Genomic DNA, 22,590 nt, shown 5'->3' on the forward strand with positions numbered 1-22,590 from the left:
TTTGTTATGTTTGTAAGAAATCTTATGGTTGCTAAGCAGTGTGTGGTTGTTTGTTATGTTTGTAAGAAATCTTATGGTTGCTAAGCAGTTTGTTGTTGTTTGTTATGTTTGTAAGAAATCTTATGGTTGCTAAGCAGTTTGTTGTTTGTTATGTTTGTAAGAAATCTTATGGTTGCTAAGCAGTTTGTTGTTGTTTGTTATGTTTGTAAGAAATCTTATGGTTGCTAAGCAGTTTGTTGTTGTTGAAATCACAATGGATTCAAAATAATACAAAAGTAAGCCAATCATTTTGCAATTACACATATAGTTTTATTTCCAATTGTTAATAGATTGAAATTAACATAACCAGCTGTTGTCAGAGGTTGATTTAGGGTTGAATAGTTAATAACATAAATTTTCCTTGCTGTTATTCTCCCTTAATTATAAATATACATTTTACAAAATTGAATAAAACAAACATTGCAGAAGGTGTAAAGTTTTGGTAAGTTTTGTGGAAAACAGGATAATTCTACAGAATGTTTGCATGCAGCTGAGTAAATTCTATGTCTACTCTCACAAGTGCTGTGTGCTTTCAGAGAGAGTCACTGCAAGACGTGTAACAAGAAGTACACTGGGCCATACACAGACCACAAGGAGATGCCAGATCACAAGGTAACTATACACTGGGCCATACACTGACCACAAGGAGATGCCAGATCACAAGGTAACTATACACCGGGCCATACACGGACCACAAGGAGATGCCAGATCACAAGGTAACCACTATATGGGACAGTTACTGTTACTGGAAGAACATATGACGTGAACAAACTTTATTTTAAAATGATAATTTTCTAGGTTCGACAATTTGTTTAAAAAAAATAATTTTTGCCCCGGTAGGGTGGCATATAGCAGTTGCACTGTCCGTCTGTCTGTCCCTCACACTTTTGCGTTTAGGTTTCAAAAACTTTTATGTCCCTTCAGATTTAGCCTTCATATTTGGTATGCATGTGTATATAGACAAGGCCTTTCCATTTGTACACAAATTTTGACCCCTGTGACCTTGAACTTAGGGTCCGCTTTAAGGTTTTGAACTCTGCGTTTAGGTTTCGAAAAATGCTCATAACTTCTATCGAAGCATTTTCTAGGGGCATATGTATCCCTATGGAGACAGCTCCTGTTTGATTTTAGTTGCAAACATTATTCTTTGATACTGCGCCAAAGGAATACACTGTTTAAATGGTATGATGCGTTTAGCTTTGTCATTTAGTAAAACATCAATGACATACTTATATAAGGCAACGAAATGTCAAAAAAGGAATAGGCATGTAATTAAACATTGAATTATCAAGGTTTTTTTCAGAGGTCTTTTTTGTTTTTAGCTCAACTATTATATATGAAATATATATAGTGGAGCTATCCTACTCACCCCGGCGTGAGTGTCTGCGTTAGCGTGCTAATGTTTAAGTTTTCGTACTACCCCAAATATTTCTTTGTCCCTTGACATATTGCTTTCATATTTTGCATACTTGTTTACCAACATGACCCCAACCTATAAACAAGAGCAGACAACTCTATCAAGCATTTTTTTCATAATTATGGCCCCTTTTCCACTTAGAATATGCAGCATTTTTTTGTTAAAGTTTTCGTACTACCCCATTTATTTTCATTATACCCCCACAAACAAAGTTTAGGGGGGTATATAGGAGTGAGCTTGTCGGTCTGTAGGTCGGTCCGTATTAAGTGTTCGCTCTCTATTTCAAGTAGTGTTCATCTGATCTTCACCAAACTTAGTCAGAAATTGTATCTACATGACGTCTAGGCCAAGTTCGAACATGGGCCTTGTCGGGTCAAAAACTAGGTCACGGGGTCACTTAGTGCCTTTTAAACATTCAGCATGTTGTCCGCTCTCTATTTCAAGTAGTTTTCAACCGATCTTCAACAAACTTAGTCAGAAGTTGTATCTAGATGATCTTAAGGCCAAGTTCGAACATGGGCCTTGCCAGGTCAAAAACTAGGTCACGGGGTCACTTAGTGCGTTTTAAACATTCAGCATGTTGTCTGCTCTCTCATTCAAGTAGTTTTCATCTGATCTTCACTAAACTTGGTCAGAAGTTGTATCTAGATGATGTCTAGGCCAAGTTTGAACATGGGCATTGCCGGGTCAAAAACTACATCACGGGGTCACTTAGTATGTTTTACACATTGAGCATGGTGTCCACTCTCTATTTCAAGTAGTTTAAATCCGATCGATACCACACTGGGTCAAAAGTTGTAACTAGATGATGTGTAGGTCAAGTTCGAACATGGGCCATGCCTGGTCAAAAACTAGGTCACGGGGTCACTTATTGTGTTTTAAACCTCACCATGTTGTCTGCTCTCTAATTCAAGTAGTTTTTATCCAATCTTCACCAAAATTGGTCAGAAGTTGTGTCTTGATAATGTCTAGAGCAAGTTTGAATATGGGTCATGCCGGGTCAAAAACAAGGTCACGGGGTCACTTAGGGCGTTTTAAACATCACAATGTTGTCCGCTCTCTAATTCAAGTAGTTTTCATCCGATCTTCACCAAACTTGGTCAGAAGATGTATCTAGATGATCTTAAGGCCAAGTTTGAATATGGGCCTTGCCGGGTCAAAAACTAGGTCACGGGGTCACTTAGTGCGCTTTAAACATTCAGCATGTTGTCCGCTCTCTAATTTAAGTAGTTTTCATCCGATCTTAACCAAACTTGGTCAGAAGTTGTATCTAGATGATCTCAAGGCCAAGTTCGAACATGGGCCTTGCCGGGTCAAAAACTAGGTTACGGGGTCACTTAGTACGTTTTACACATTGAGCATGGTGTCCGCTCTCTATTTCAAGTAGTTTAAATCCGATCTTAACCACACTTGGTCAGAAGTTGTAACTAGATGATGTGTAGGTCAAGTTTGAACATGGGCCATGCCGGGTAAAAAACTAGGTCACGGGGTCACTTAGTGTGTTTTAAACCTAACCATGTTGCCGGCTCTCTAATTCAAGTAGTTTTTGTCCAATCTTCACCAAAATTGGTCAGAAGTTGTATCTTGATAATGTCTAGAGCAAGTTTGAATATGGGTCATGCCGGGTCAAAAACAAGGTCACGGGGTCACTTGGGGTGTTTAAAACATCACAATGTAGTCCGCTCTCTAATTCAAGTAGTTTTCATCCAATCTTCACCAAACTTGGTCACAAGTTGTATCTAGATGATGTCTAGGTCAAGTTTGAATGTGGGTCATTCCGGGTCAAAAACTAGGTCACGGGATATCTTAGTGCATTTTAAACCTCACCATGTTGTCCGCTCTCTAATTCAAGTAGTTTTCATCCAATTCTCACCAAACTTGGTCACAAGTTTTATCTAAATGATCTCTAGGACAAGTTTGAACATGGGCCATTCCGGGCCTAAAACTAGGTCACAGGGTCACTTAGTGCATTTTTTAACATTCAACATGGTGTCGGCTCTCTAATTCAAGTAGTTTACATCCGATCATCACCAAACTTGGTCAGAAGTTTTATGGAGATGATCTTAAGGCCAAGTTAGAACTTGGGCCTTTCTGGGTCAAAAACTAGGTCAAAGGGTCACTTAGTGCGTTTTAAAAATTGAGCATGGTGTTCGCTGTTTTTTGTGAAGACAACATTCAAAATATTTTGTGTCAATGCGGCATGTGGGGGTATTCGTCACGTCTGTGACAAAGCTCTAGTTGTCCCTTAACATATTGCTTTCATATTTTGCATACTTGTGTACCAACAACACCCCAACCTATAAACAAGAGCAGACAACTCTATTAAGCATTTTGTCATAATTATTGCCCCCTTTATACTTAGAATATGCATATTATTGATAAATCTATGTTAAAGTTTGCGTACTACCCCAAATATTTTCTATATCCTTTGACATATTGCTTTTATATGTTGCATACTTGTTTACCAACATGAGCCCAACCTATAAACAAGAGCAGACCACTGTATCAAGCATTTTAACATTGTTATGGCCCCTTTTACACTTAGATAATTTAACATTTTGCTTAAATTCTTTATTTATGATCACATTTTATTATTACTTTGACAAAACAACACTTGCCCGAATACCACAATGGATTCCACCCAAACAATACCCCACGCCCCTACCTAGAATCCCTCCCCCCCCCCCCCCCCAACCTCCCCCCCTCCAATTTTTTTAAACATCATCTAATAAATTACCACACCCCACATTATACCCCCCTCTCACCCCCCCCCCCCCCTACTCCCAATTTTTTGTTTGTTTAAACATCATTTAATAAATTACCACACCCCAAATTATATCCCCCTTTTTTCACCCCCTCCCCCTATCCCCCCAATAATTTTTATTTTTGAAATGTCATCTAATAAATGACAACACCCCACATTATACCCCCTCTCAACCCCCCCCCCCCCCCCCCCAATATTTTATTTTTATTTTTGAAAGATTGTCTATTAAATTATTGAATATGAACAATTTCCCCATGATGGCTTATGTTATATTGTCAAGCACTCGAATAGTCGTGTGCGCTGTCCTCTGACAGCTCTTGTTTAGCTCACCTGAGCACAATTTTCTCAATGGTGAGCTTTTTGTGATCATCTTTTGTCCGTCATGCGTCATCAAAATTTGCCTTGTTAGCACTCTATAGAGCCCACATTAATTGTTCAATCTATATAAAACTTGGTCAGAAGATTTGTCCAAATGATATCTTGGATGAGTTTGAAATTTGTTCCACTTGGTTGAAAAATGATACTGCAGGTGGTGGGGTATTTTTCTCGTATGGCTTTAGAAAAACCTTGTTAACACTCTAAAAGTCACATTTATGGTTTCATCTTAATGAAACTTTGTCAGAACATTTGTTCTTATCATAAATGATATTTGTGGCTGCACAGAACAGGTCAGTTTCTATGTATCTCAGGTGCGCAACTATGGACCTTTCAGGCCCTCTTGTCTTGTTTCCGCCATTGTATGAAAAAATGACCTCAGACAGTAAATGTGTAAGTACAATACAGTTGAGCAGGAATAATGGACTTTAAACATTGTGTGCATGCTTTCAGGCAAGAGAGATGCGCGCCAGGGCTGGTTGCAAGGTGTGTAATGTGACCTCCTTCAGTACCTTCATAGACTTCACAAAGCACCTAGAGAGCTCCTGGCATAGGAAGGTATGGTGCCCCATGGTGCTACCTGCATGTCTCAATAAACTGATACATAGGAAAATATGCTGTCATCAGGTGTTACATGATGCCCGGTGTTGTCTGCATGTCTTAATAAACTGATACATAGGAAAGTATGCTTTCACTAGGTGTAACATGGTGTTCCCTGGTGTTGTCTGCATGTCTCAATAAACTAAGCAAATTAAAATATCATTTTGATTGTCGAACCATTACTTGATTTTGTAAGAGCTAGTACAGTTTTCTTACTGGCAAGTCAGGAATAATCACTTGTCCCATAGGACAAGAAGTATTTTTATTAGCTCGGCTGTTTTCGGAGAAAACCCGAGGTATTGTCATAGCCAGCTCGTCGTGGCCGCCGTCCGTGTCAAGGTTTGTTATGGTTTTGAAAATTGGCTCTTAAATGAAAGTGCTTTAACCTATAACTTTGAAACTTGATATGTAGATGCACCTTGATGAGTTCTACATGCCACACCCGTTTTGGGGTCACTAGGTAAAGGTCACTGTGACCTCTAAAAAAAATAAATTCTGTCAAGCTTTCATTTATTCAAAACTGCACCCGCAGCCAAGCATGGCACCCGTTATGCTGTGCTCTAGTTTATTTTACACCCCAATTTATTGTCTCCTACAGGTGAAACCGGAGGGGACTTATGGTTTGCACTCCGTCTGTCTGTCAGTCTGTCTGTCAGTCAGTCAGTCCGTCACACTTTTCTGGATCCTGCGATAACTTTAAAAGTTCTTAATATTTTTTCATGAAACTTGAAACATGGATAGATGGCAATATGGAGATTATGCACGTGATTTCATTTTGTGACTACGTCTAAATTTCTGGTTGCTATGGCAACAAATGTTGTTTTTTTAAATATAATTTTTTTTACTGACAATGGTGGAGCTTGGTAGGGGACCATATTGCTTGGCAATCTCTTGTTACAATTTATTGCTTGTGTTTGTAATAGTAAACTTTTATTATCAAAGGTGGAGGGATATATAATTGGGATTGTCTGTCCATCCGTTTGTCACAATGTTTTGTCTGTCCATCCGTTTGTCACAATGTTTTGTTTAATTGTCGAGGGATATCAATTCAACAAATTTGCTTGTTGTGTTAAAAAGTGCACAAAAATTGCTGAAATGTTTAATTACAAGTTTGGTGTTTTAAATCACCATTAAAGGTTTGTACCACCGAGAAGAGTTTGAAGTATTGACAGTAAGTTTTTAACTAGGTTTTCCGAAGGAAAAAATGGTTATTATATTGGCGAATGTCGGCGGGAGATCTGGCGGGCGGGCGGAACAAGCTTGTCCGGGCCATAACTTTGTCGTTCATTGTGAGATTTTAAAAACATTTGGCACATTTGTTCACCATCATGAGACGGTGTGTCGCGCGAGAGAATTATGTCAATATCTCCAAGGTCAAGGTGACACTTTGAGTTCAAAGGTCAAAAATGTCAGTCAGTCAGTCACACTTTGAATTCAAAGGTCAAAAATGTCCATAAATGAGCTTGTTCGGGCCATAACTATGTCATTCATTGTGAGATTTTAAAATCATTTTGCACATTTGTTCACCATCATTGGACAGTGTGTCGCACGCAAGAATTACGTCAATATCTCCAAGGTCAAGGTCGCCAAAACTAAAAATAGATTTATTTTGAAAAAGGGGGTTACTATGAAAAATCAGTTCAGTTTGACTTGTCTCCCTTTATCAGACTTTTTTCTAATTGGAAACCTGGTTTTGCGACAATTTGTCTCTTGTTACAACTTGACATATTGAGTAAACATTTGGGAAGACTTTTTTTTAACATATTCAAAAAACAAAAAGGTGTCATTTTGACAGGATGTCATGACAAAGTATTTGTGCCTACTTCAAATTGTGTTTTTTATGTGTATTATTCTACCACTTATTTTTATGTTAGTCATGAAATGCTCACATTTTTAGCTTACCTGTGCTACATATGTCAACGTTTTACACAAACTCAAACATGTTTCCTTTCGTTTTCTCTTGTTATAAGGACCTCTGGGGTCATTGATCTGAGTAGAAATAAGGATGCACTACTCTAGGGTTTATCGAACATTTGAATTAAATGTTTCTATGGATTCTATTTTCAGATTACTAAATCTTATAGGTTTAGATAATGCTACAAACTCATTTAAAATGTGTTTGTATTCTTCTTTGTTTTAGGTATTTTAATTTAGATTAAATGGAAGAAAGGTTCTTCAACTTTGTCCAGAATTACTGTAAACAAACATCACATGCAGAATACTCAAACAATTTGGTGCTCTTTATGACTAAAAATATGGATCTGTTTGTCAATCTTCGTTCTTTACTTATACTTCGTGTCAGAAGTGGAATAAGTTCTTACTCTTTTTTGTGTGAGGTATTGTGATCGTTTTCATCAGAATATCTCTTCTTTTCTTATCCTTTTTGGTCAAATTTAACATTGAACATCTCCGAAATATGTTGTCCCGTAAGTCTGAAATTTATACTAATGAATGAATCAAAATTAATGATTCAAATAAGCAATCAATAACTTGTAATGTGAGCTTTGCTCTTTGAAAACGGGGCCCAATGCATGTGTATAAATAGAGAATATTATGTGAGTTTTGGATAAAGATCAAGTTTATCATGCGAGGATTAAAACCGATGTAGCGCGAGGCTTGCCGAGCGCTAACATGGTTCGTGCCGAGCATGATAAACTTGATCTTTATCCAAAACTCACATAATATTCTATTTATCATATTATTTCCTCACAATTTTCCATTAATAACTGTCAAATATGGCATTTTTTGACGATTTAGTTTTTCCGTAGTTGACAAAAACAGATTCTCCAATTTTTGGAAAAACCCAAATCTGATCTAAAAATAGCGATAGTATAAAGCTCATGTTTATACGATCGTTGTTATACTATCGATTTTCATCTGGTAATAGGATAAAGTGTTGTTCCAGATTATCCTGTACACTCCACACACTTGCAGCTTTTATGGATTTTTTTATATAAAGGAAATCTCTTTTGAACAAAAATCCACTCTAGGAGGAAAGTCTCATACCAGATAAGGACGGTCTGCACAGGCTAATCTGAGCACTTTAGGCACATGCATTAAGTCCTGTTTTCTTAGATCACATCTCATATGTAAGAAAAAGATGTAGACTGATACGACTGTACGATGGTCCGGACAGTTTGAACTAATTCCACTATTCTGCATTGACAGAAAGTAAAGAAGGAAGACTGGCCTGAGTGCAAACTGTGCAAACAGACATTTAAGTCTCCTAGAAAATTTGTACGCCATTGTAAAACGCAACACCATCAGGAGGTACTTCAAATATCATGGCACAGTTTCTGGACATGCTTAAATGTCAGTCCATTATTAGATAAAAAATGTGCACTAGTTAATTTAAAACTCAAAAAAGCATCAGTGTACATGTATTTTGAAAAAAAAAAAAAATACATAGCTACTTTCACCTGAAATTTGAAACTGATGGCGTTTTTGCTATGGTTTTTCCCCCTATACTAAGAGCACCTGTGGACTCATTTGTAATGTCCTGGATTCAGTGACTTACATGAATTGCAATTAATAATTCTTTAATTAAACAAGAAATATAACAATAAACATTTGTTTTTACCTACCTTTTCTGAGAAATAAAAGAAAATTTAGAGTGAGGGTTGTGTCGGAAACTGTTCTTATTAAGTTCAACCCTTGTGACTTATTCAACCTTATATATAAATAACTGAAACTTAAAGGCATTTTGTAGTGGATATGGTGTCTGCCTAGTGACTGGGTGGTCAGGAGTTCTTTAGGTCTCCCCCATAGACACCAAGTACTGGTTCTAGTCCCAGGAAACAGACTGGGAAGCGTTTCAATAAGTAGTACTTAAATGCAATTGAGCTAAAATAATTAAGTTTTAACTAAAGGTATTTTTGTTAACCTGTTGATTTTTTGCATCTAATTTGTTATGTTTGTTCGCTGACTGTTGCCATTGATTACAGAACAAGAGGAAGCAGCGTGACGAGGGCAAGGACCACGACGACCTTGGTGACCTTGTTACCCTGGATATCGTGGGGTTTGAGGATGATCTGGTAAGACCTGCCTAGTGTGGAATAGGCCACATTCATTATGTCATAATTTAGTTAATGTTTAAGTAAATATATCAGATTTTGTTATTTGTCTGATGTTTTGTGCAGAAATGCTAGCAAATTTGCCTTGCTGTCTAAAAATTTCAGGCTTTGATGATGTATTTTTTACAATCATTGTGTGATAAGCTTACAATAAAAAAATGTAGTGGTAAATTATCATCAGTTAACATTGCCAGTTCAACCCTAGACAATAATGAATGTATTTTTGCTGCAGTGTTTATCTTTCACCTCTTTAAGTTTGTGTAGTTTTTAAAGGTTTTATGCAGCTGACTCAACCTTACACACCAAAAGTTAGGTGCCCTTGCAGGGAATTTTTTTCTTGATTTTGAAAAAGGGCATGGCCTTCCATTTTCTGGGGGAAAAAATGGACAAAACTGAGAAAATGGATTTTTTTCCAAAAAGTAGCTTGAAATTTGAGGAAAATTGTATGGTTTTAAAGAAAATTTCTTTGGCGAATGGGCCTATCTCTTGAGGGAAAGGCCTTAACAAGGTCATTGTTAAAGAAGGAAAAAGCCCTGCCTTGCATTTACAAAAAACTATAATAGATGCAAATGTTTTTCATACCTACAAACTGTGTTCTTTTTTATATGAACGGCAAAATCACAATTTTTGATTGTAGGCTTGCATTTAATTATCTCCACATTTGAACATGTTCATTTTAGAAGAATTTATCTAGTTAGATGTATTGAATGTTTAATGGAAAGTATGCATTCAATTCTTAAATATGGAGATTTGATACATTAAAGGTTTTAGTGAAAAGAGCAGAGATTATATTAATGAATTCAGACGACTCACACTTGTTTTCAAATAAATATCTGAAAGTTTGAACATGTGGTAAATCATGAGAACAGCTATAAAATTAAGGGAAGTCCCCATTTATTAGCTCATCTATTTTTTGAAAAAAAATTATGAGCTATTGTCATCACCTTGGCGTCGGCGTTGGCGTTGGCGTCGGCGTCCGGTTAAGTTTTGCGTTTAGGTCCACTTTTCTCAGAAAGTATCAATGCTATTGCATTCAAACTTGGTACACTTACTTACTATCATGAGGGGACTGGGCAGGCAAAGTTAGATAACTCTGGCGTGCATTTTGACAGAATTATGTGCCCTTTTTATACTTAAAAAATTGAAAATTTTGGTTAAGTTTTGCGTTTAGTTCCACTTTTCTCAGTAAGTATCAATGCTATTGCATTCAAACTTGGTACACTTACTTACTATCATGAGGGGACTGGGCAGGCAAAGTTAGATAACTCTGGCATGCATTTTGACAGAATTATGTGCCCTTTTTATACTTAGAAAATTGACAATTTTGGTTAAGTTTTGTGTTTAGGTTCATTTTATTCCTTAAGCATCAAAGCTATTGCTTTCATACTTGCAACACTTACTAACTATCATAAGGGGACTGTGCAGGCAAAGTAATGTAACTCTGACTGGCATTTTGACAGAATTATGTGCCCTTTTTATACTTAGAAAATTGAAAATTTGATTAAGTTTTGTGTTTAGGTCCACTTTATTCCTACAGTATCAAAGCTATTGCTTTCATACTTGCAAGATTTATGAACTATCATAAGGGGACCGTGCAGGCAAAGTTATGTAACTCTGACTGGCATTTGGACGGAATTATGGGCCCTTTATACTTAGAAAATTGTAAATTTGGTTAAGATTTATGTTTTGGTCCACTTTACCCCTAAAGTATCATAGATATTGCTTTCATACTTGGAACACTCGCAAACTGTCATAAGGGTACAGTAAAAGGACAAGTTGCATAACTCTGGTTGTCATTGTTACGGAATTATGGCCCTTTTTTGACTTAGTAACTTTTAATATATGGTTAAATTTTGTGTTTCGATCCACTTTACTTCTTAAGTATCAAGGCTATTGCTTTCAAACTTCAAATACTTACATGCTATCATGAGGTTACTGTACCTGGCAACTTGAATTTTACTTTGACCTTTGAATGACCTTGACTCTCAAGGTCAAAATATTAAATTTTGCTAAAATTGCCATAACTTCTTTATTTATGATTAGATTTGATTGATACTTTGATGAAACTACTCTTACCTGACATACCACAATAGACTCCACCCAAACCATCCCCCGTGCCCTCCCCCCCTCCCCCCCCCTCCCCCCCTCCCCCCCCCCTATTTGTTTTTGTTTTTTTTTTTTTTTTTTTTAAGATCATCTCACAAATGACCACCACACCCTCACACTATACCCCCACCCCACCCCCCCCCCCCAATTTTTTTTTTTTTTTTTTTTTTTTAAGATCATCTCACAAATTACCACCACACCCTCACACTATACCCCCCCCCCCCCCCCCCCTCCCATTTTTTTTTTAAACTGTTATGTTTGAAATACCGTCCTACCATCGCACCCAAACACCCCCCTCCCCCATCGCCCCCCCAACCCCCCCCCCCCCCCCCGATTTTTTATTTATTTTTTTTTTTTTTTTCACGCTTTTTTGGAAGATAATGTAATAAATGTCCACAACCCCACACTATACACCCCTCTTCACTCCACTCCTCCCTCCTTTGTGATTGAAAATGAGAGTCCCTTCACCTTTAAAAAGAAAATAGATGAGCGGTCTGCACCCGCAAGGCGGTGCTCTTGTTTTATTCCTAGGTAACGATCATCTTCTAATTACACATGCTTTGTTTTGTAGAACGACTCCATGAGGAGTACTGAGAGCAAGAAATCAGACAAGAAGGAAGAGGTAATAGCATGAGAAGAGATTGTGTTGATTTGATGAATCAACAGTCAGCCTGTGCGGTGTTGTTTGTAATTTCTAGGATATTTCTGTGGTTCTAGCCTGGTAGAAGTCAACAATCAAGCACAATCCCAGGTTAAATAAAAGATTTATAGTCCCCTAATTTTCAATTGGTTGAAAATACTTGTTTATTGTATGAAGTAACCAACATCTTCTGGTAATTGTTGGTTAATGCTTATGCATAGAATTACTAAAATAGAAACATTTATAGATCTTTGCATGCGTCCACACAAAATGCTTATACGTAATTTTCTAAACCTTATAAGCAAAGCGTATGCCATCAGATGCCAAGATGTTTAAAAACTTCCAAAGTGAATACAAGCCCTTTTACCCCCTGAGTCATTCCTTACCTCAAGTCCCCATCTTAATGTTTCCTTTTTTCCCCCAAGTGCCATCTAAATGTTCCCTCTTTACCTCAATTCCGCATCTTAATGTTCCATCTTTACCCAAAAGTCCCCATCTTAATGTTCCCTCTTTACGTCAAGTCCCTTTCTTAATGTTCCCTATTTACCCCAAGTCCCCATCTAAATGTTCCCTCTTTACCCCAAGTCCCCATCTAAATGTTCTCTCTTTACCCCAAGTCCCCATCATAATGTTCACTCTTTACCCCAAGTCCCTATATTAATGTTCCCTCTTTACCCCAAGTCCCCATCTAAGTGTTCCCTCTTTACCCCAAGTCCCCATCTAAATGTTCCCTCTTTACCCCAAGTCCCCATCTTAATGTTCCCTCTTTACCCCAAGTCCCCATCTAAATGTTCCCTCTTTACCCCAAGTCCCCATCTAAATGTTCCCTCTTTACCCCAAGTCCCCATCTAAGTGTTCCCTCTTTACCCCAAGTCCCCATCTAAATGTTCCCTCTTTACCTCAATTCCGCATCTTAATGTTCCATCTTTACCCCAAAGTCCCCATCTTAATGTTCCCTCTTTATGTCAAGTCCCTTTCTTAATGTTCCCTCTTTACCCCAAGTCTCCATCTAAATGTTCCCTCTTTACCCCAAGTCCCCATCTTAATGTTCCCTCTTTACCCCAAGTCCCCATCTAAATGTTCCCTCTTTACCCCAAGTCCCCATCTAAATGTTCCCTCTTTACCCCAAGTCCCCATCTAAGTGTTCCCTCTTTACCCCAAGTCCCCATCTAAATGTTCCCTCTTTACCTCAATTCCGCATCTTAATGTTCCATCTTTACCCCAAAGTCCCCATCTTAATGTTCCCTCTTTATGTCAAGTCCCTTTCTTAATGTTCCCTCTTTACCCCAAGTCTCCATCTAAATGTTCCCTCTTTACCCCAAGTCCCCATCTAAATGTTCCCTCTTTACCCCAAGTCCCCATCTTAATGTTCCCTCTTTACGTCAAGTCCCTTTCTTAATGTTCCCTCTTTACCCCAAGTCCCCATCTAAATGTTCCTTCATTACCCCAAGTCCCCATCTAAATATTTCCTCTTTACCCCAAGTCCCCATCTTAATGTTCCCTCTTTACCCCAAGTCCCTATCTTAATGTTCCCTCTTTACCCACAGTCCCCATCTAAATGTTCCCTCTTTACCCCAAGTCCCTATCTTAATGTTCCCTCTTTACCACAAGTCCCCATCTAAATGTTCTCTCTTTACCCCAAGTCCCCATCTAAATGTTCCCATTTTCCCCCAAGTCCCCATCTAAAGGTTCCCTCTTTTATGTTCCCTCTTTACCCCAAGTTCCCATCTTTATGTTCCCTCTTTACTTCAAGCCCCAATCTTAATGTTCCCAAACGTGAAATAATCTGGCCTTAATGCATGTGTGTCAAGTCTTGTCCCGGATAAGCCTGTGCAGAAGAGACTTCATTCAAACAAAAAATTCCATATAAGTCGATAGAGTCATCTCTGTTTAGCCTTTGCGTTCTGCACATGCTAATCTGGAAAGACACTTTACACACATGCATTAACCCTTTCTTATATAAGAAGCAAAGTGAAAATGGCTTTTTCAACCAGCATAAAACCAGAATAGTAACTCGCAGCCTGTTCAGCCTTTATGCTGTTTGCTGCTCATCAGTAACTAAGGGTTGGAAATGAAGCCTTTAAAACTTGAAATTAGTAAGAAAGGTATTTAATTAAATGTAACTTTGTAAGGGACTGCAAATGCGTCAAAATATGTATCTATGTGGTAAAGGGTTAAGTCCAGTTTTCACAGAGCGAGGCTCACTGCAAAGTATTTGTTTAACAATTCAGAGCTCTGCCAAGACTGCAGATAAAACTGAGGACAAAGAGGAAGTGAAAGAGTCGTCAGCTGTTCGTGAAAGGTCAGATTCTTCAAAGGACGGGGATCTACAGATTCCCGGGGAATATGACCCTAATGTGGCGTGTGGTAAGCTGTTGCCAAAATATGTTCTTTTAACCTCCAAAAGTTGTTAAATTGTTTCAATCCATAAGCAATATACACTGTAACTCCAATATAGCGCGGTCAATGGGGTCCAAGCCGCGAAACAGCGTTATAACGGATCCGCGTTATAGGTTTTGAGCTCATTTACTGCACGGCGCTATAAAAAAAACAGGTATAGAATAGCCTATAATATAGGTCATGTATATTGCCATTCTGTGTTGACGCAAATACATGCATATAAACCGAATCGTATCGATAACAGTATACATACCGCTTTTCTTATGTGCACATTTATCCGATAATCCAATAAAATTGCAACATCACTTAAAAAATAATAATCTTGAACATTAATGACGATATATGTTTAAGAAATTCGTAAACACAACCGTACGCATATATGCCTTTTTCAGAAGTGTTAAGAGTACAGTGCATTATGGGGCAGAGCTTTCATTGGACGAGCGACTTTAAATCTAGATTGAATGCAATACGACTCATGTGCAAAAAATTGTTTTATTGCGTCATAGGCATGCAAAAAACTTGTTTCCTGGGGACTTTCTGATACCGCGCGAAAATGAAAGTGAAACTGTTAACAATTGCCGGTTCGCATGTAAATAAATCGTCTGCATTATTTAATTTCTTATATACGAACTGAAATAATACTAGAATGATAATGAAATGACAGAAAAAGTTGTTTTATACAGTAGGCAGTATATTTCACAGCCGCTCATTTAATATAGTCAAACTGCAACCATATCAAAGTAAGAATGTTTCAATCGTTTTGAATTACTTGAATTGTATAACTATTCCGCTTGCACTTAACTTATGGAAATTATCGTACTGAACCGCTCTGATGAGGAATACATGTAATAAACACTGACACGCGAGTTTTTCACACCTTTATTGACATTACACAACAGATTAACACCAATTAGCTGTCGGTGTTGTTTAACCTCGAGGCGATTATAATCGGTTCAACGGACGGTTGAATAAAGCAATCAACATGACTGTGATTGCCGCCATCTTTGAATTGTCTGAAAATACATGAAGTTGCATAATACGGATTTGAATCAGAAATCAAATGGAAGGTTGGAGAAAAAAATGGGATCCAAGCACCTTCCGCGTTATATTGGATTCAGCGTTGTAACGGAGCGCTTTATATTGGAGTTACAGTGTATCTGCATCTTTTGGACTTAAATATGGTACAGCAAACCATTATAATGCCCTGGGAATATCACCGGCTTGATCTGGGTGGAATGGGATAAATTGTTCTATTAATCATGCCTGGGGAAATAACCAAAATGATCAGGTTAAGTTACAGAATGATTACCAATCTATCTTCAAAGCAAGCAACCATTCCCAGACCAGAACATGCATGGATTCTGCACTGGAACATGGTCAACCATTCCCAGACCAGAACATGCATGGATTCTGCACTGGAACATGGTCAAAGATAGTCTTAAACTCTCAACAAGTCACCTTGCACTTTTAACCCTTTCAGTGCGGGAACCGAATTTTAAAGGCCTTTGCAAACAGTTTGGATCCAGATGAGACGCCACAGAATGTGGCGTCTCTTCTGGATCCAAACTGTTTGCTATTCTGATAGTATTCTTTGAAAAAAAATGAAGAAAATGCTTATTTTACAAATTCAGCAGACGACATTTTAGCAGACGACAAATTTCCCAGCATGCAAAGGGTTAAATAAGGCTATACATTTGCAAGTATATTTGTGTTATCATGTCAGTGTTGCTATATGTTATCAGGTCAGACATACGTGGTACCAGTGATAGGGTTCTTCTGCAAGCTGTGTCACAAGTTTTACAACAATGAGAACGCAGCCAAGGTGGCCCACTGTCAGTCTCGGCCACACTTCGACAAGTTCAAGGTAACACACATGTACACCCAGCTAGGTTACTTAACATTTGAAAAATGTTTTATTTGTTTTGGAGACAAATCTTTGTTCTGATATGTGGATTTTTTAAGTTTGCTTTTTCTTGTTTTATCAGCCAACAAACAAATCTTTGTTGTAAAGTGTGACGTTCTCATGATTGGTCTTAATCCTATGCATCATGACTGAAAAATGTTAATCTACCAACCATACATTGAAAAGTTTTTTATTTCATTTATATACAACAGTCTTCATCTTCTTGGTGTTGTAGAAGATTATGGCAGCTAAGATAGCCAAACTGAAATCAAAACCTGTACCTGTGGACACTAAAGAGGATGCAAAAGACAATGGACCAATTGAGACAACTGAAGACAAGCCTGCAAATCACATCAGCAACGAGGAAAAGGATGTAACTATGCCGGAAACAAATGGCGATACTGCTGCTGAGGTGCCCAAACAGGCTGATCAAGTGGACAGCAATAAATCTGTAGGTTTATTGGCAAGTTACCAGAGAGATTTGAAGTAATGTGCATCTTTTCCAAAAGCAAACACATTTTCTATTAATTTGATATTATTAATGTATATTTTATATTTAAACAAGTATTCCCAAACAGTGAATGTTGGTAGGATGTATCTCAGTGACATTAGATTAAATCATTAAGCTTGAAATAAATAAAGTTAGTTAAGTTAGTATGTGCATAGAATGAGTACTGGTTATCTACTATATGGTACTGGTTAATGGATTTGCACTTTTTGAATGATATGGTACTTGTAACGCTGGTTCTGATTACTGCTGGGTCACTGGTAAACAGCTATGGTACTGGTTAATTGCTATGTTATTGGCTTATGGCTATGGTACTGGTTAACAGCCTTGATCCTGGCTTATGGCCAATAGGCTATAGTGCTGGTTTACATCTGTGATACTGGTTATGCTGGTACTGATTGTCAGGTCAGGAGCTAAATTGTCAGCTATAGAGACCACGAGACTTGCGTGACTTATAGCAGACAGAGGCTGCACAGGGTGGTCTGGAGCGACGCTGGCTGCATATTACATAAGACCCATTTTTGCGTGACACAGCTCATATTATAGTTGGAAAGGATTTAATATATTTTTAATGACATACTTGAATGTAGGTCGAGCCAGCAAATGAAGAGGAGTCAGGGGAAGTAAGTCTTGATAGCACACAGGAAATGGATGCCATGGAAGTAGACACTGGGCCCAGCAACGCAGCAGACGACACTCTAGAGGAGAGTGATTCAGGAGGGGATATAACCATTAAGGAGGAACATCAAGAGGAGGAGGAGGAGGTAGTTGTTACCAAGGTGACTGTGCCCCGAGCCAGGAGAGGGGGCGCCACACCTAGGGCTAGAAGGGGCCGAAGGGGACACTGAATGGACTCTTGTCATAACTTGAATCGGGTTCCTCATGTTGGCTTTTGTTTTCTTGTTGACAAGTTCGAAAATTGCAAGCCCAACTGGCTGGTAACTTTAATATGTGAAATTTGAAGACTGATATACCAATGTATCGACAATTATGTGTCATTGGAATATTTTTTACATGTTTTCTAATTGCAAGTTTTTTGTTTTTTAGATGATTGTCCAATTTGTTTTATTTAAATTTTATTGAGAGCTAATGCAATAATACATGGGTGAAAGTTTTCAGTATTAATACTGATTTCAGTATTTTGCATAATTTTTGTCCTTAATGAACTATAGTCAAAACTGTTATGTCATCATTATTCGACCAGATTTCAGTATTTTTAAAAGTCTGCACTTTCACCCATGCTGAATAAACAACAATTTGTTGATGCATAAATCAATTGTTTAGTTTTTTCAAGAAATGTTTTATGTCTTTTGTGTTTCCGAAGAAAATATGTTTTACACCCAGTTATGAATCTTTATATAAAGGCCCTTCAAATTCTTTTGGATTTTCAATATTCAGCCCTTCTGTTTAAACACAACTTTTTTAGGTTGATATGAACAAAATTGTATATTGGGTTTTATTGAGATCAATTTCTTATATGTGTAAATTAAAATTTAATTTCTTCAAAAGCTTATTTTTGTCCCCTACTGGTTTCACCGGAGGGGACTTATGGTTTGTGCTTTGTGTGTCTGTGAGTCTGTCTGTCACACTTTTCTGGATCCTGCGATAATTTTAAAAGTTCTTAATATTTTTTCATGAAACTTGCAACATAGATAGATGGCAATATGGACATTAAATTGTGGTTGCTATGGCAACCTGAAAATGGTGGAATATCTGACAATCGTGGAGCCGGTAGGGGACCATATTGCTTGACAATAGCCTTGTCTTTCATATTTGCTTGATATAAACATGTGAAATAATTTTAAATAAAACTTGTCTGTTGTCGTTTTGTTGTTTAGTTTTCTTAGATATTGAAACTGAAATCTATTTTCGCTCATGAAAAATTAACAACTCCTAGTTCATACCATTGCAATTTCATAACTTAAATTTTCCGATTCCGGAATGAAATGTTATTGATAGTAATGATATTTGTATGTTCGATTTTGGTTCAAAATTCATGTTCAGGCTAATAATATATTATCGCCAGATTAAATTCACAATAAGTCAAACAACTCTGTTGGCCCTTTTTAACCAGGTTTTCCTAAGGAAAAAACTGGTTATTAGATTGGCGAATGCTGGCGGGCTGGCTGGCGGGTGGGCGGAACAAGCTTGTCCGGGCCATAACTATGTCGTTCATTGTCAGATTTTAAAATCATTTGGCACATTTGTTCACCATCATTGGACGGTGTGTCGCGCGAAATAATTATGTCGATATCTCCAAGGTCAAGGTCACACTTTGAGTTCAAAGGTCAAAAATGGCCATAAATGAGCTTGTCCTGGCCATAACTATGTCATTCATTGTGAGATTTTAAAATCATTTGGCACATTTGTTCACCATCATGGGACGGTGTGTCGCACGAAAAAATTACGTCGATATCTCCAAGGTCAAGGTCACACTTTGAGTTCAAAGGTCAAAAATGGCCATAAATGAGCTTGTCCTGGCCATAACTATGTCATTCATTGTGAGATTTTAAAATCATTTGGCACATTTGTTCACCATCATGGGACGGTGTGTCGCACGAAAGAATCACGTCAATATCTCCAATGTCAAGGTCGCCACGACTAAAAATAGATTTTTTTTTTAAAACAAACTTACAAAGGGGGTTAATTTTGTTTGTTCATTTCAAAAGTTCAGTTTGAGTTTTCTCCCTTTATCATATTTTTGTTCACAATGAAAACCTGGTTTTGTGACAATTTTGTCCCTTGTCATTTCGTTAGTTTGTTTAACAAGTGTGGTTTTAAAAAAGATTGGCCTACATGTGATGAAACAGCAAAGGATGTTTGTGGACAATCGTTTGTATCTTCATATTTTGAAAGTTGCTGAAAACCATTATAATACTTTACGCATGCCTCTGGGAAGAAATTTTTAACAAGGTAAAGATCTTAAATGTATTAAAATATGAAGCCAAATGGTGACGTTGCAGGGCCTTTTATGATATGTGACGCAACTGGAGAGAGTTGTTTATAACGGTGAATTCAAAGCAGTCCTGAATCCGTTAAATGTGGCCGCGAATACAACACTAACACTTAGTTTATTACAGTCCTATGCAGTTATATGAAAAAAAGAGTTTTTAATTGCTCAGTATAACGCGTGAATATGTTAAATAAGTACTTTGTATAGTAAGACACTGGGCTATCTAGAGTGTTTGATGATTGATAGTCACTGAAGGTTTTAGGTTTAACCCATGTATGCCTAGTGGACTCTCCCATTCTTCTAAATTTGATGAATTTATTTCCAAAATTAGGGATGTCTAGTATATTTATTTCTATGTTTAGAATATTTCGTACAGAAATTCCTTTAAGCAAACAGCGCAGAGCGTCTCATCTGGGTCTACGCTGTTTGCCAAGGCTTTTTATGCTCCTCCAAAATTTATTTTGGGGGGAGCATATAGTTGCCGCTTCGTCCGTGTGTCTGTCCGTGCACAATTTTTGTCCGGCTATTTCTCAGCAACTAATGACCGGAATTCAATGAAACTTTATGGGAAGCTTCACTACCAAGAGGAGATGTGCATATTATCAGCCAGTTCTGGTCGGATGATTTTTCACAGAGTTATGGCCCTTTGAAATTTTCCATTAACTGTACATATATAGAGCAATTCTTGTCCGGGCTATTTCTCAGCAACTAATGACCGGAATTCAATGAAACTCTATGGGAAGCATCGCTACCAAAAGGAGATGTGCATATTATCAGCCAGTTCTGGTCAGATGATTTTTCACAGAGTTATGGCCCTTTGAAATTTTCCATTGTACATATTGTGCAATTCTTGTCCGAGCTATTTCTCAGCAACTGATGACTGGAATTCAATGAAACTTTATGGGAAGCTTCACTACCAAGAGGAGATGTGCATATTATCAGCCGGTTCTCGTCGGATGATTTTTCACAGAGTTATGGCCCTTTGAAATTTTCCATTGTACATATAGTGCAATTCTTGTCCGAGCTATTTCTCAGCAACTTATTACGGGAATTCATTGAAACTTCATAAGCTTCACTACCAACAGGAGATGTGCATAGTATCAGCCGGTTATGGTCGGATGATTTTTCACAGAGTTATGGCCCTTTGAAATTTTCTATAAACTGTCATATAGTGCAATTCTTGTCCGGGCTATTTCTCCCCAACTACTGACTGGAATTGAATGAAGCTTTATGGGAAGCTTAACTACCTTGAGGAGATGCGCATGTTATTTGTGGGTTCTGGTTAGATGATTTATTTAGAAAGTTATGCCCCTCAAGACGTTTCCTTTTAACTGAATGTATAGTGCAATATTGTGACAAAAAAACCTTTGGGGAGCATTACCCGTCTCCGACGGTTTCTTGTTTTCTAGATGCTAGGCATAAATGGGTTAATGTCATGAACATGTAAGGCTGGTACCTTACCCACGACTGCCGTAAACACGAGATAGGTCGATTCGTATTTCGTCTATCCTATAGGCTTTAGAGTAACAGTTTGTTTAGCTTGGAACTGACACAGCTTTCATCCCGTGAGCGGTTATCCCCTGTGATAAATGTGCCTGCTTGTCTCCATTTGCCGACATGTTTTGCCATATGTGGGTAAAAATTCAAGGTTCTATATAACTAGAGCTAGGTACGCTGTTGTTCTGTAGGCGATTAGGCAGTGTTAAGGTTTCTTCCTACAAAGCTAAGTGTACAGTTATTATTATTCACTTTGGTAATGTGGGTTTCACACTTTAGGTTGGAGATGGTAACAAATAGGTTGGGATTTTCGTCAATTCCGAGTTGTTTAGGGGGCTATTTTTAAATTTGGATGTTAAACCGCACATGAACAACTTAATATCATGAGAATATGTGCTGCATGTATTGCATACATACTTCAAAAGTGTAAATATTGTACATTTATAAGTGTAGGAGACCACTTCCAAGCGTGCGAGACCATTGCAAGACAAAATTTCGTCTACCGGCAGGCGGGTATAAGCAAATAATAAAACAACTGCGACAAGTTGAATTTAACGGTTAAATGGAAAGAAGGTCTTGGTATTCCGAAAAGGTGGTACTATTAGTAATCATTAAATTGACTTTTTAAGTTAAGACATATTGTTAACAATTTTCATTACATCTAAATTGTCATGTCAAAAGGTTGATCATTTGTGCCCGCAACAAATACACTGTCTGGCAAAGCATTAAAAGCGATGCATTCTTTATTCACTCTTACACAAGACATGAACGTACCTATAAATATCATTTATATATATATAAATATAAATTTATTTAACTCATATATAATCGATTTCAAAATATAACTTTGGGGCTTTATCAAAGCGGAAAACATTCAGCGCGTTCATTGTACATGTTTTAAAAGATCATTACATGTAAAGATGTCAACAAAAAGAGTTATCGCTATATGCCGGAGTTAGTCGATTCCCCTTGTATTTAGACATATGTCAGTATCGTTAAATACTTTTTGAAACTATATACTGCAAAACAGGGTAATTGTATTCTAAAACAAATTGTTCTCTCGCAGGGATTAGACATTGAACGCAAAAACAGCACAAACAATTGGTCATCGAACATAATTCTTAACCATACCGGTTTTAACGATGTGTGGTTAATCCCCGAGCCTCTGAATTCTTATCAATTAATCCCTTTACTTAAAAACAGATAACGAGACCAGTGTGTCACAAACTAAAATATAAATGCCACATCATCTAGTTTAATGATTGTATATATGGAATTAAAACCAGTAATCGAAAGATCGTCGTATCTTGATATT

General features: G+C 37.6%; 1 protein-coding gene across 3 annotated transcripts in view; it reads left to right on the forward strand.

The window, feature by feature from the left end:
- Window positions 1–18,648, forward strand: part of LOC127837521 (trichohyalin-like) — a 45,354-nt gene extending 26,706 nt beyond the window's left edge. For 2 of the 3 annotated variants that reach the window (XM_052364676.1, XM_052364677.1), the window contains exons 11-19: window positions 576–651; window positions 5,049–5,153; window positions 8,364–8,465; window positions 9,140–9,229; window positions 11,946–11,996; window positions 14,246–14,381; window positions 16,157–16,278; window positions 16,553–16,768; window positions 17,416–18,648. In XM_052364676.1, the coding sequence (XP_052220636.1) occupies window positions 576–651; window positions 5,049–5,153; window positions 8,364–8,465; window positions 9,140–9,229; window positions 11,946–11,996; window positions 14,246–14,381; window positions 16,157–16,278; window positions 16,553–16,768; window positions 17,416–17,673 (1,156 nt within the window). In that variant the 3' untranslated portion in view covers window positions 17,674–18,648. The remainder of the gene's footprint in view (window positions 1–575; window positions 652–5,048; window positions 5,154–8,363; window positions 8,466–9,139; window positions 9,230–11,945; window positions 11,997–14,245; window positions 14,382–16,156; window positions 16,279–16,552; window positions 16,769–17,415) is intronic. The other variant, XM_052364678.1, reaches the window with a different exon arrangement.
- The last annotated feature ends 3,942 nt before the right edge of the window (window positions 18,649–22,590 follow it).

Source organism: Dreissena polymorpha, chromosome 7, assembly GCF_020536995.1.
Source record: "Dreissena polymorpha isolate Duluth1 chromosome 7, UMN_Dpol_1.0, whole genome shotgun sequence".
NCBI classification, from domain to species: domain Eukaryota; kingdom Metazoa; phylum Mollusca; class Bivalvia; order Myida; family Dreissenidae; genus Dreissena; species Dreissena polymorpha.